At 33.2% G+C, this 14,422-nt stretch overlaps 1 protein-coding gene across 5 annotated transcripts in view; it reads left to right on the forward strand.

The window, feature by feature from the left end:
* Positions 1-14,422, forward strand: part of LOC145695080 (acyl-CoA:lysophosphatidylglycerol acyltransferase 1-like) — a 127,613-nt gene that overhangs the window by 95,497 nt on the left and 17,694 nt on the right. For 4 of the 5 annotated variants that reach the window (XM_081771954.1, XM_081771956.1, XM_081771952.1 and 1 more), the window contains 2 exons: positions 3,701-3,837; positions 6,414-6,559. In XM_081771954.1, the coding sequence (XP_081628080.1) occupies positions 3,701-3,837; positions 6,414-6,559 (283 nt within the window). The remainder of the gene's footprint in view (positions 1-3,700; positions 3,838-6,413; positions 6,560-14,422) is intronic. The other variant, XM_081771957.1, reaches the window with a different exon arrangement.

The raw sequence follows: 14,422 nt of genomic DNA on the forward strand, positions 1-14,422 counted from the left end.
CATGGCCAATTTGACTGATGTTCGCGACCGGCTTCGTTCACAGAACATCGTGGCGAATCTGTAGGACCAAATCAGTCCCCAGTTTGTGTCGTTTACTCGTCTAGTTAACATGGAGTGGGGCATCAAAGAGAATGGTATCGCTGTGATCGTGTTGCATAAGTCCAACAAGTCGTCGCCGGTAGAGATTTTCATTCTTCTAGAGTCTTTGCAAATTACGCAAAAAAATGTGTATCGGTGCATCAAACGGTTCAACGACACCTCGATCGATGACAGCACTTAAAGTGGCCGCCCGCGCACTACAAGGACGCCAGCAGCTGTGAAAGCCATAGCTGCGTGAATTCATCGAAATCTTCTTCGAAAACAGAAAATCGTGGCACGGAAAATAGCTATACCGAAGAGAGCGATGTCCCGCATCATCAAACAGGATCTTAAGCTTGGGGCTTACAGAAGAACCACAAGACAACTGTTGACACCAGTTTTAAAGAAGATACGAGCCGCAAGAGCCGAAAGTTTACTCGAGTGGTACGCGAACTGGAAGCACGGGCGAATCCTGGTCACCGATGAAAAAATATTCACTAAAAAAAAAAACTGGCAAAATGACAGAATTTATGCCCACAGTTCTCGGGAAACTGCTGAACAAATTCTTAGAGTTCAAAGAATTCTCGCTGTCTGTTACCGTTTTTACTCTGTGGTAATCAACGTTAAAACCAAAAGTGGTTGATGTATGTCACTTGATTAAATAGAGCTTTAAGAGAGAAGATTGTACCTATTCTTAGAATCAAATAAATAATTTAAAAAATACACTTCTCGGTAACTCTCATCATTTTTGTTCTATGTAAAATTAATATTGAAGTCGGAAGTTGTAGTGGATTTCGGTTTTAGTTGAGAGTTAAGTATGGAAATGAAATGTATTCGTGGGAGACTTAATCGACAAAGTGATAACCCTTATCCAGTACCTTTCCAAATATTTTAAAAGAAATATCTGTTTCATCTTGTTGAATTGTTACATAAGTCATCACAAGTAGAAAGATTAACTTTCACACCATAGTATATCAAAACAAATCTAAGTCAAATGCTAACCCGGGAAATGTTAATATATGATTTAATCGATTGGTTTAATTAGAAATTACAATAATCAAACGGTGGAGCTGAAGCTTGTGTGATGTCTTGATGCCAATTCCTAATTGTATGGTTTATAGAAGTACAATATTAAAGAAGGGGCTACCATATAATTTTCTGAAACCGCTGTACTTTCCGGAGGTTCAGGACATTGGGATAGGTAAATGAAAGAAGCCTTAGCTATAATTGCAAAAAGGCAGCAATCTCAGCAGACACGTTGACTATCAGTTTAATCTCACATGGATTTTCTTAACCAGAAGATGAGCCAGCGACCAATCATAGCCAGTCTTCGTGTGGACATCTGATTAGACGATCCACCAACCAATCGTAACCCACTATGTTCACACAGTTGCTCTGTCCGGCTTTTTAATATTGACTCTGAAGATGAGAACAATTTTTGTCCTCAAAAGTTTGGACAACTAACACGTGGTTCGTACCCCCAGACCAGTTGTTTACAGTGTAACAGTGGTTTGCAACACAATTCAGATTTGAAGGGGAAGTTAACATGAAGATAGGAAGCTTGAAGGAAAACTGTAAAGAACATGAGACGAAAGTAATTTCTAAAAAAAACAAAAGCTATGGTCATTGGAACAAAGCGGTCTGTATCAACTATACAAGGTAATCTATGATGTGCTCTGGGAATCCTACAGGGACTTTGATGTTTCTGGTATGATTTTAGCAACCAATCCTGTTGCTTTCAACGGCTAGACAATAATATTTGTGAGCTCAAAATTACTTTTAACTTTTATTCCACATAGTCATTTTCCCACACACACAAGACTAAAATCAACAATAAGTTATTGGTAAGAATTAGTTAATCTTAACAAAATCTGCCAGATAGCATCTGTGTTAAAATATAGCGAGATAATGTTATTAGTGCAGATAGAAATGCAAACGAGAAATAAAAGCTATGATAGGAAAGGTATAAACAGCATTTAGAAATAAGAAAAATAGATGTGGATTATTTTACTTTGCGAGGTAGAACTGTGGACACTATGTAAAAACGATTAAAAATGATTAGGGGCTTTCGAAATGTGGGTATGGAAAAGAATTGAAAAGTTAACTATATCAAACAGAAAAGCAATGACGAGTTGGTAGAACTAGTATAAGAAGAAAAGAAAAATGCTATAGATAATGTTAAAATAAGAAGAAAGTGTTTAGGACATTAAGAAGAATTTGCATTCTAAAGAGTGTTAAAACGTATGATGAGGATGAAAGACTTGCGGGGAGAAAAATGGAATTGCTTGACAGATGAAGCACTGGTTTGGAGGACGAAGAGGTTAGCGAAAGAGTGCATGGAAGCTTCTTAATTTGAGGCAAATGATCTTCCAGTGATATTGATGATGCTTTGGAATTTAAGATGTTATATTGCCCAGTAACATTTAATTGTACGCCATTAATTCTGAAATTTCTAGTAGATTTTTTTTTTTCAGTTCGATTGTATTTCTCCGTCTTAAAACTTATTTTACTCAAATTAAGTTTTCGTGTTAAAATTGATGTGAGGAAACTGAAAGTAACGAAGTGATAAATTGGGAAAAAATTTTTCATCATTCCACGCATCAAAAACAATAATACAATTTTCTTTCAATGTCTTCATAGTATATGTAGTTATTGTATGTTATTATTTTCTCCATTAGAAGTTTGGTACCATTTGCTTGATGTGAACTAAATATTTAAATACTGTCCTCCTAACTTCGTTTTCATATATATATATATATATATATATATATATATATATATATATATATATATATATATATATATATATATATATATATACTTGATACACTATACGGGGGCAAGTCAAAGATTATCTACGCTTCTCGTTCTACAATTAGTTTACACAAAGGCAGTTGTTAAACATATACATCTCTTTTCTACATAGTTACCTCCCTTGTTAATTCACTTAGTCCATCCAGCAGCTAGCTTACGTATTTGTTCGGAGAAGAATGTTTTCTGTTGGTCATGAAACCACTTTTGCATCGCTTCCTGTACGTCTGAGCCTGTAGGCAGAATCATGACTAATGTTCAGAGAAGACGCTCCCTAATAGATTTTAAGTCGCCTAATCGCCAGAACCATGTATCAAGCTTTGTGAATTATGTCGTTCGTCGTGGAAGTTGACGGGCGTCCTGCTTCCTCTTTATTCGTCACACTCGCCTGGTCATTTTAAACTTTTCGATTCACGAAAAATCCCTTTTACGTGATGAAGTATTGTCCCCGTATTGGATAAAAGTCAACAATAAATTTCAGCTCTTTCACACCCTCCGATCAGAGAAATTTTATCACTGTTCGTTGTTCCTCCTTGGTACTAACTGCCAGCGCAACGGACATGTTTACACTGTAATAGCCGGAAAGCAAATTATGCGATCGGGATCAAATTTCGCACAGAGAACGCAGTAGAACTGACTCGAAGAACTCGTGCGCAGAATGAAGGATGACAACCTTGAGGATGTTACAACGAAAGTGTAGATGATTTGCTAAGTCAGTAACTACATAATAAGAAATAATATAAAATGAAATAAGTATATGAGTTATTTACATAGTGGAAGTGTTAACGACGTTTCTTTTCTTTTTCCATAGGGCAGGGACAAGAGAGACGCATCACTTCTAGAGCTTGTTAAACATTTAAATGAAGTCTACGTTCCTCTCCAACGTCGGTGGATGGTACTTTTTCCTGAAGGAGGATTTCTACGGAAACGTCGAGATGCCAGCCAAAGGTATACAATGTATTGCAACCTTGTGACTGAATTTGAAAATCTGAAGGAAGTTTCAATAAATATTCTGAATCGGAAAAAAATATCAAATTTCAGGAGCATATTGGGGAAAGATCGTGTCTCCTTAATTTAACAAAGTACCGATACACTGTACATTAGTCAGTAAATTAAATATAAAAGTCAAATATTGCATTAAGTCGAGAAAAACAAAGAAACACTACCACATTAATACGCGCGTGGTTGTGTTGATATTTGAATTTTATCTTTAAACTAGATACCGTATCATTTGATTTACTTATGGTAGTTTCTCCTAGATTAAAGGACAGTCGTACTTTTTCTAAAGTTATTATTTCGTTTTGTTTCTGTAACTGAATATTAGAATAGAATGACAACATTGTTTTCCCTTGTATCATACTTTGTTTACATATTTTACTTACACACACACACACACAAAAATAAAGTAGTTAAATGTTTACTTTGCTATAAGTGGCAGTAGGCAGAGAACAAAAATGGAGTAACAGAAAAGTCTAACTGGATTGGCTGGGATTCGAGCCGCGATCTCCCACTTATGAAGCGGATACTCACAATTAAATTATTGACAACATATTCAGTTTCCTGCATACTTGGGTTCTAATGCCTACCAGTCCTGGTCAGATTGGCTAGACTTTTTGTCTAACATTATTTCATCTTTTCTAAACTCTTTTTTCATTCTGATGAAAAGATTTATTCCTTGGAAGTAAGTGCCTGCCAATTTGTTGTTATAATACATTTAAAAAAGGAAAATTTTATATGTTTTAACATAAAAGAAAAATTAATTTTACGTAATATATATAAGAAACTTAACACTGCTTGTTTTATGTGATAATTTGAGGAACGTGATGCTATGGTATAGAAGCCAACAAGTCATCATTAAGGGACACAGTGTTTTATCAAGGGTGTAGCTCTGTCTTGATATTCATGTACTACCAATGATATTTGAAGTCATTCTCAAATTACGGAAAAAAAAAAAACCTTCGGAACCGTGAACTATACTCCTTTGTTGAATTACACTGAATTACACAATTCTTTTTCTCGGTCTTATTGTAGTCGTTTTGATTTACAAGCTAGATAATATATATCCTTCGAAAGATACATAAATACATACAACTTTGAATTTGATTGCACATTTCCAGCTAAAGATATTTTTTTAATATTGAAGAGTAGACATTTATTGATATATTACAAATTTGAGATCAAAATGTGTATATTAGAACATCGGAATAGATGAGAAAATATACAAAACCGACGTGGCTTTGCAATGGGAACTCTAAAACAGAACCTACAGGTTAAACTGAAATGTTAACAATAATGGTCACATAATCCAAATATTAACTTCTAAATTATAAACATTATGTATCATTAGATATTAGAATATAACTTATTGTTACAAATATTAGTTAAATTTGACTAGTACTATCAACCAAGAACTACAGGCATATTCTTTGTGTGCCCAGCCTCCAATTGACCTCTCTGTACTTTCGTGTTGCAATGCGAAATCCAAATATGTTAAGAAAGTTTCAAAAGAAGAATATAAAATAATGCCACTTTATAGCAAGGATTCAGATAATCAGGATAACAAATCCTTAGTGTAGAGGGCTAATAATAACTTAGCTGATGTACGAAATGTTATCTGTAGCAGTTTCCTTATTTGGTTTTATTTTGTTAGGAGAAATGTATATGTAAGGGTTTGAAAGACCTGAGAAGGTCAAAGTGAACAAAATCGTTATGTAGCAACGACAAAGTGAAGAAGGTCGTTATGTAGCAACTTCCATACTATTAAAACTATAATTGTTGACAATTGAAGGGATGAGGGATTAGTAACAAATTTGAAAGTTTACAAGAGAGCTTTTGCTTTCTTAATTTCCATTTCTTTTACAGATTTTCTTCCCTTACTTGGTTTTTGTGTGTATATTTATAAGCTTATCTTTATTGTTTCGTATACTTGATAAGCTTTGTGTGAACATAAGTTCATATCCATAGTAATTTATGTAGTAAAACAGACTGAAAACAAAATGCTACATAAGTCCTTATCCAAATCAGCCCTTCAAATATAACGAAATATGTACTTTTCTGTTTGCTTTTGTGGAGCTCTCTAATCTAAGAGTACGATTTCTCAAAACAGTTCGAAGGAAAGTTTAGTGGGACAAATTTAAATAGTGGAAAAAATGAACGTTAAGTGGAGAAAAAGTTAAGAAATATTGCAACTTCATGTGGTGTCCGTAACACCGTTTGAAAATGTGCCACAATATTTTTCTCATCAAAATTTCCTTTCGTACCGGTCTTCTTAAGTCAAGGACTTCCAGTCGAGATCATGTAAAGAACAAATTAATATAGAAATTCTAAAAGTAGGTACTGTTAAATGTAAATATTTAACCTATTCATCTACACATTTGTATTACCGTTCTATTTAATAACAGTTGTATTATTAAAAATCTAGATATTATGCTCTCTTTTTCGGAACAATGCTTACTTCGAGCTTCATAGCGACTTGTATAACATTTTATATGCCTTAAAGTTTTATAGATTGATTTCTTTCGTAGGTATGCCCTGAAAAACAATCTTCCCGTTCTTCAACATGTGTCTTTGCCTCGAGTTGGAGCTTTTAAGACTATCGTTGATATTGTTGGACCTACGATAGTTAACCAACAGAATTCAACGATGAATAATGCTACATGTGGAGGTAAATGTAAGGAACATTTCAAATTTATTTATTTATTTATTTTTAGAGATATACACATGCTCACTCTTTCATTTTGAGTCAGTTTTATTTATTTATGTATTTACTTTTTCCGCATTCAAAATGATTAGCATTTGTAGCAGCTGATTTGCTTTCTTCCTTTCCTCAAAATTTGGCCTAGGTTGGATACACTCCTGGGTACTGAAGGTACTCCAGGCTATTCAGCCATAACTTTAATTGTATTTGCGCAACGGAAACAAAAAAAGAAAATAAAACGACATCTGCAATAAGAAAGGAAGAATAAAAACAAGTAAAAAAAAAAAAAAAAAAACACTTTCGATGAATCAGGATCTTTCTCCTGTTGAAACCACTACGAGAAGCGCTGTAACTGTTAATAATAGAATTCATGTTTATCTCTTTCATGCTAAATACCACTTGCAAAATATTATTTATTCAACCTATAACTAAAGAATATTTTGATCTCATAAGGCAATGACTATTACTTAATAAAGGACAAACTGACTTATTGTCACAAGAAAGAAAGAAAAAAAAAAACTAAAACGACAGAGCTCCCCTTCCCGCACGGGGAGAAATAGACTGAAACACACATTGAAAGTTGTAATAAAAATAAAAATTAAAAAATTAGGTTTAGAATTTTGTCTTAATTTCAGTTCTCAATTCCGATTTTATCTTCACCAGTCTTAAATTTCACAACAGTTTCGACACAACAGAACAAATTTTAATGTGCCTCCTAAATTTCCAAAGAATGGATTTTGTTAAGGTTAGGGTCAGCTAATTGCGTACAGTATGAATTCTGTTTAGTTAATTCAGTTTCTTAGTATAAGCGCGTTCCAAAAATTCCAAAGGTTTTAGTCACATAAGATACAGCATAATTCCAATTATATCGACTTGACTTATAAACAATAACGAATTATTGAGATGGCCAAATTAAACTTTGTCACAATTTAGTATTAAATTTCACAATTAATTTTTAAGCTTGTATTACATCACTCCTACAGAAAGGGAGTGGTAACATTTCCTTGGCCTGCTGACATACAATAAGGATTAAAAAAAAAAATATATATATATATATATATATATATATATCACAAATTTTCACATCGTAAATATTAGCTTGGTTCACAAATTTAAATACAATTTCACCCAACAGCTTTCCTAATGGCGGAGCACCCTATGAAAGTGGGAGCGGTGGAGATAGAGAATGGCCAGGCCTACAGAAACACACTGAAGAAATGAAATATAATTCTCTTCCGTTTCAGGCGCAACACATCTTTGAACACATACATTCTCCAGATATTTAACTATTTTCGTCCATTAAATTGCAACTTCTCCAGTCTCACTCATTTATAACATAATTTTCAACTACTGATTATATCTGCCCAGTTAGTATTTCTTTATGCCACGGGGTGAGTGAACAAGCTTAATGTAATTCCATTACTAAAAGCATTTATGTTAGTAACATGTCAGCAGGGTAGAGAGAGCAGTGAACGAACTAAACATCACCCGGATTTATCCCTCTATATGTGGAAATTACTAGGAGGATCGTAATAATATTAAACGACAGAGCCAACTTTAGAACTTTGTACGTAATCATTAACAATACTAAAACTAACCTAACCACTATAACTAACAAACAGAGAAAATAAATTCACATAAAAAAAAAATTAAACACGGATTTGACATGGAGAAGTGCTAACCTACACGTAAATTCAACATTTTAAATTCTGACAGATGCAAGTGAAGTGGAAGTGAAGGGAGAGGAAGGACGAATTCTATCACCCAGGCGACTGAGGACCCATGCTTGACTGGAAATTAGATACTTTAAGCGATCATGTTTTTAGTTTCCATTATTTACCGGTAACATAAACCATTCTTACTTCAAACTTAAATTAGCAATAAGCAGGCAGGATTACATTAGATTTTATCCTCCCTTTTTTCTTTTATTTTGTGAACTGCCGAAACTGAAATTTTAGAGAAGATTTGTAATTCTAATTTTGAAAATTTTATAACAATTTATAGAATGTCATCTGCCAATTAATCCAAAACCAAAATTTAACCAGCAACATTCACTTTCCCTACGCCTGGAACCTTTTCAGTCGCATGGCCTTCTTAGTTTCATCGCCTGATCCTCTAAACATGTTTCAGCCGCATCCCAAATGAAAAGAAATTAATATTACCTTTTTATCTTGGGTGCTACGGAATCGAACTTGGTAACTTATAAGCCCTTCCGAGGATCCATTTTACCACGGTAGAAAACTCACTTTTTGGCAGGAAGGAAAACTCCGTAGTATCCGTCAACAGTTTCTAATTAAACATTTCGCTAGTATCCTATCTTCACATGACTACAGCAATTCAGTGGCCTCCGTGTGTATATATATTGCTGTAACTGTTATGTCCAGCACCCATAGGTTAAGTTCGTATCACGCCATGTTTTCACCTATATAACAACACCATCTCAGGGTATTGTTTAAAAAAAAAAAAAAAAAAAAAAAAAAAAAAAATGAATATCAGAATTGTATGGACTTAAATTTCTGAACATTATTTGAAATCATAGAATCAAATTTTATGATTTATTTTATTCGTGCCAATCATCAAACAATTACATCATAATAGATATAAAAAAAAATTGTTTCATTAAACATTTGCCTCCATCATGGTATGTCAACGACAATTTATCGACATTTTGTGAAATTCTGTTGTTACAGCGATCTAACATAACACATTGTCTAGATTCTCGACATATTTTCGTTAATACACACAGAAATTCATTACCACTCAAAGAAATGGGCGATCCATCCTCTCTACTTATGTATTTCCAAAAGAACTCTATTTGGGCGTTCATTGCTTATAATATCGCTGTCATTCTTCAAATAAAATGCAATCATAGGCCGTATCATCGCTACTACATTTTCATTTTAATTTAAAAGTAAGTAAGTAGCATCATATATTACTTCACGTTAGCCTATGCATCATTCAAATAATACATCTAATATGAAAGCACTACTATTAATGGAAAATGACATATTTACAAATGTCTAGCGAAAAGAAAAAAAAAATTCTACATCTACTCGACAGGGTCCAAATATTAGAACGCCTTTTTAAGAACTATTATCATTATTATTTTTGTTCACAACTAGTTAAACTTGAAGAGGGATGGATACGCATAATAAGTCCTACTCTATTTAAGACTAGCAAGTTGAGTGACATTTCAACTGTATCGGTTTCCGATGAGGCAAATATATGTTCAGTGTGTAGGCACGAACATCTAATTTCACACTGTAATAATGGTACGTTTAAAGTAAACATCTACCTAAACTATAAAGACAGAATATAGCACGAAGCGGTATTTTTAGAAATAATATTGAAATCCGGAGGTATGTCCAAAGTAAAGTTTTACGGAATCGACACAAACCGATTATTCGCACCTATATCATTATGCAGTATCAATAGCGAAGAACACATTAGTTTGAAATTTCCCTAACCTACACAAATATATTACAAGAAGAAGAAAAAAAAAAAAAAAAAAAAAACGAAAGAAAATTTTCAAGTTACTAACTTATATTATGAGATAATATGAAAGAGCACACGACGAAATATTGAGAAACACGTTCAAAGTACAATTTTACCGAATCTGCACGGATCAAACATACAGAGATATATCACGGAATAATAGCAAAAGGCACATTAAGATTTAGTAGCATGTACGAAATGGAACTTTTCCCTAACCTACACAAGGTAACTACCTATACAAATATGATGTTAAAAGGACACATTGATATATATAGAGGCACTCTCAAAGAAATTTTACCTTAACATTTACAACAACATATATCACGGAGCAATATTAAAATCAGACGAAATGTACCATGAAGCAATTAAAAATTCTACCCTAAACCGTCAAATTATCTTCTGAAATAATATACTGAAGGCACACTAGCGGTCCGCTCAGAATAACATTTACCGTATCATTCATAGACGAAATATTCAAAGGTGCATTCAAAGTAAAGGTTTCCCTAACAAAAGCAACACATATCACACGACAATAAAAAAAAAAAAAAAAAAAGGCACATATTAGATTTAGAAGCACGGACAAAATTAAATTTTCTAACCTAACCGATATAAAAGAAAACATGGTATATTATGGGGCACACATTCAAAATTAAATCTCACCTAACCTACAAGAAAATAAAGGATAAATATTACCCGTTCAATAGTTTCCACAGAAGATTATGTAAGTCCAACCTTCAATCCACAGGGTAGGTTTCATCTACCTGCTTCCTTAAATATCGAGAATTGATGTTCCCGGAATACCAGCTCAACTTCCTACGGTTGTAGGATGTCGTTCTTGTAGACCGCCGCAATCAACTTCGACAACTATATCTCCCACTCCATTACTCTATCTGACTAGTAATGGCGGAAATAGTACTCGGTGGCCTTCTGCCTAAAGTGTTGATAATTAATTTTGCAGTCAGGCTCCTCGGTTCTTTTCTTTTAAATCATAACTCACGTTGATCGAAATATCAATTTAAACAAGGTTTACTTCCGAAAGATTGTTTTAGCTATGAAATTTCCGAATTTTAGAGGAGCTCTAACTCAGGCCACCTTTACGTATATTAAAACATGGTGATTAACTGCGTCATATCACACTCGTAACCAGGCCTTGATAAACGCGGTTTTAATATTACATAGTCGACTACGAACAAAAACAAATTTATATCCTTTCTGTTACAATACAAGAACCTAGCCACATAAGCAGTCGTTTTATCTATTGAATGACATTTTCTAATTATTGGAAATGATTACATAATAAAAATTCTAAAGCTCACCTAATCACTTCTCGTAAATGTTGATTTGTTGCCACAGTGATCGCCGTTTCCGATGTGTGAGGAAGCGCCATTATTATTATTTTAACTTCACGTATAGCGATTCAAACGCCCTCTTGCAGTAATAGCCAGAATGATTAACAAACGAACGACGTGTAGCAATACAACTGAATATCAGTAACAGTCGTATTTAGAATTGTAAGTTCCGGACCTAAGAAAAATACTTCTATCAAGTAAAGTAAAAGTGTAAATTAAGTTTAAATATATATTAAGCTCGGGTTCTCTTAAGGCTAACATATAACAGGAGTGAAATTATTACGGTAACGAGAAGCAGTTATAGAGAAACACTTCGAAATTTTCGGAGTGAAATTATTGGTGTGTTTTTGCGTATTTCATATAAAATTAAGCACATTTATTGCTTCCTTTTGTGCCAATTATTTTACTAGCAACGAAAACAAGTTAACATTAGAACGAATCTATACCACTAGGGTACAGTATCACAATACGAGAACCAACTTTAACGCAACATAAACAACCGGTAAACATTACAATACGGGAGCCAACTTAAACAAAATGTCAACAACCGGTAAACTTTACAATACGGGAGCCAACTTAAACAAAATGTCAACAACCTGTAAACAGGCTGTTACACCTAGCACGTGCAAAAATCTTTGTTCCGGGCGAAAAATAGCTTGGTGCGGTGATTAAATTTTAAAATCTTAGAATACTTATCGTCCTATTATAATATACTAAAACACCTATAATTAAAGTAGAAATATCTAAATTATAATTGCTTTCCAAATATTTTGTGTTTTACAAAATATTTACTTGATTATTTTTTTTTATAATTTCTCTCCCTAGGCGTCAGCACAATCGCTCACAGCAAGGACTAGAAACAAACTCTCAATGTTGCTTTGGGTCGAACTCCCAAGAGGGACGCCATTTTGGGTCCTCAAACTCCCTACAATCTTTTGTTAATTTTAATTATTATACATGAGCGGAAAAGACCGTCTCACATTCTCTCATAATTCTTGTATTTCATGTACTGTAGAGCGTTAAAAAATTTTCAGGATAATTTCAGATTTATGAGCCCGAATTTCGCGGTAGAGAAACCAGTAACAGTTTTTAAGTTGTCATTAAATTGTCACAATTTTAAATTTTCACACTACTGGCATCTGTTGGCATCAGGCAGGGAGCACACGTAGCGAAGCGGCGAATATTAATTATTAAGAAATAGTTGCTCATAAATTGAGATCTTCTCCTTTCATAATAAGAATACAGGTGTATGTTAACTAAATTCTTGTAATTGGGAAGTAAGATAGTTTGTCTAAGGACTCATCATTAACAGGTCTTTGTATCTGATCAAATACCTCATAATTTTAACCAAAAAAGGTATTGTAAAACATTTTCTGAACACGTTACTAGTTCATAAATTTCTGTCTTTTTTAAAAGTAATACAATTGAACTTGGAAGCAATAGAGGATTGCTATGAATTGGAAAGTGTCATAGAAACTCGTATGTTTTTATTTTCTTTCTTCTAACTAATCTTTTAGTTATTATTTTTTCGTGTTTTTAGTTACATTTTTGGTTAATTTCCTTTGTGATGTTAAAATTGTATGTTCATGTTGAAGGAATAGTTTAGATGTGCTGCTGGAGAGAAATTAGTTAAATAAAAAGGGAGAATCGAATATGATATAATAATGCACATTAACAATGATCAATAGCAAGTATGTAATGTGTATTGCTTGATTAGAGTCGCCCGGTGGGGACACTCAATCGAAAAAGTGTAACAGGCCAGCATCTCAAGTGAGGTTTTTCCTGGGTTTCCCTCATTCACTCCAGACAAATGCCAGGATGGTACGTACCTAACATAATGGTCCCAGCCTGCTTCCTTCCTTCCCTTTCATCGAATAGTGTGCTTGCCGAGGGACGTCATCCCTCATACGTGACAGACTAAATAGCCATAGATGCTGACAGCCCAGAAATCTAATTCCTAACGCTTGATTAAAGTCGATGTCTAATTTAACGTCTTATTATTTTTCACCATAAGAAAACTTGTGTAAATAGGCTCAAAATGTTCTGATGGAGTCTCAGTGATGTTATGAGTATTCTTTGAACTATCAGCTTTAAAATATGTAAGGAGAACTAGTATGTAGATTATTATGGCAACCAGTAGGCATTTTTCACCAAAGTTTAAAGTATTTGGCAGTATCATAAGATGTTAGTATACGCACTGGTTCTTGTGAAATTAAATCTCTGATAACATCTTAGTGAAAACGACGGCTTTTCTGTGACTAAGAAGGCATAAAATGGTTCAGATCTATATAAAGGCATATATGAAAGTTCATTTGCTGTTAACATATTGTTGCGATTAGTAAGAGTGATTTATTCTATGCTAATAATGTGTAGGTAATTGCATATAAGTATAAAGTTTGTTTTTCGTCTTTGTACGATATTGCTTTATTTTTACATTTACTGATTGCAAATTTTCATTTTTGTGATATTTATGTCTTTTAACCGCCATTCCTTAATCTATTTAGTATTTTGATTTCATAATATCCTATGTGAATATTGACCAAAATGTTCCGATTTTGGGAGATTTAAGGAGCCATATCTCGGGAACCGATATTGGTGTTGATCAATACCAATATTGATTCAATAACAATACAAGTTATTGATTCAATAATTATTGCGTCATTAGTTAATTAAATGAATTTAATATACAATTTCATATAGATTTCGAAAAAATTAATTCTTTTTAAGTTCGTTCTTGCAGTGCTCTTGGAGTATTCTTTCTTTGTAGTCAGCAAATTGTTAGATATTTGCGACTTTAGAATAGAGGAGGGGATTTGTAGATATGTCCAGCACGATGAATGTGATGATTTGAATAATAATAATAATAATAATAATAATAATAATAATAATAATAATAATAATAATAATAATAATAATTATTATTATTATTATTATTATTATTATTATTATTATTATTATTATTATTATTATTATTATTATTATTATTATTATT

This window comes from Thermobia domestica, chromosome 9 (genome assembly GCF_964235325.1).
Source record: "Thermobia domestica chromosome 9, izTheDome1.hap1.1, whole genome shotgun sequence".
Taxonomy (NCBI): Eukaryota; Metazoa; Arthropoda; class Insecta; order Zygentoma; family Lepismatidae; genus Thermobia; species Thermobia domestica.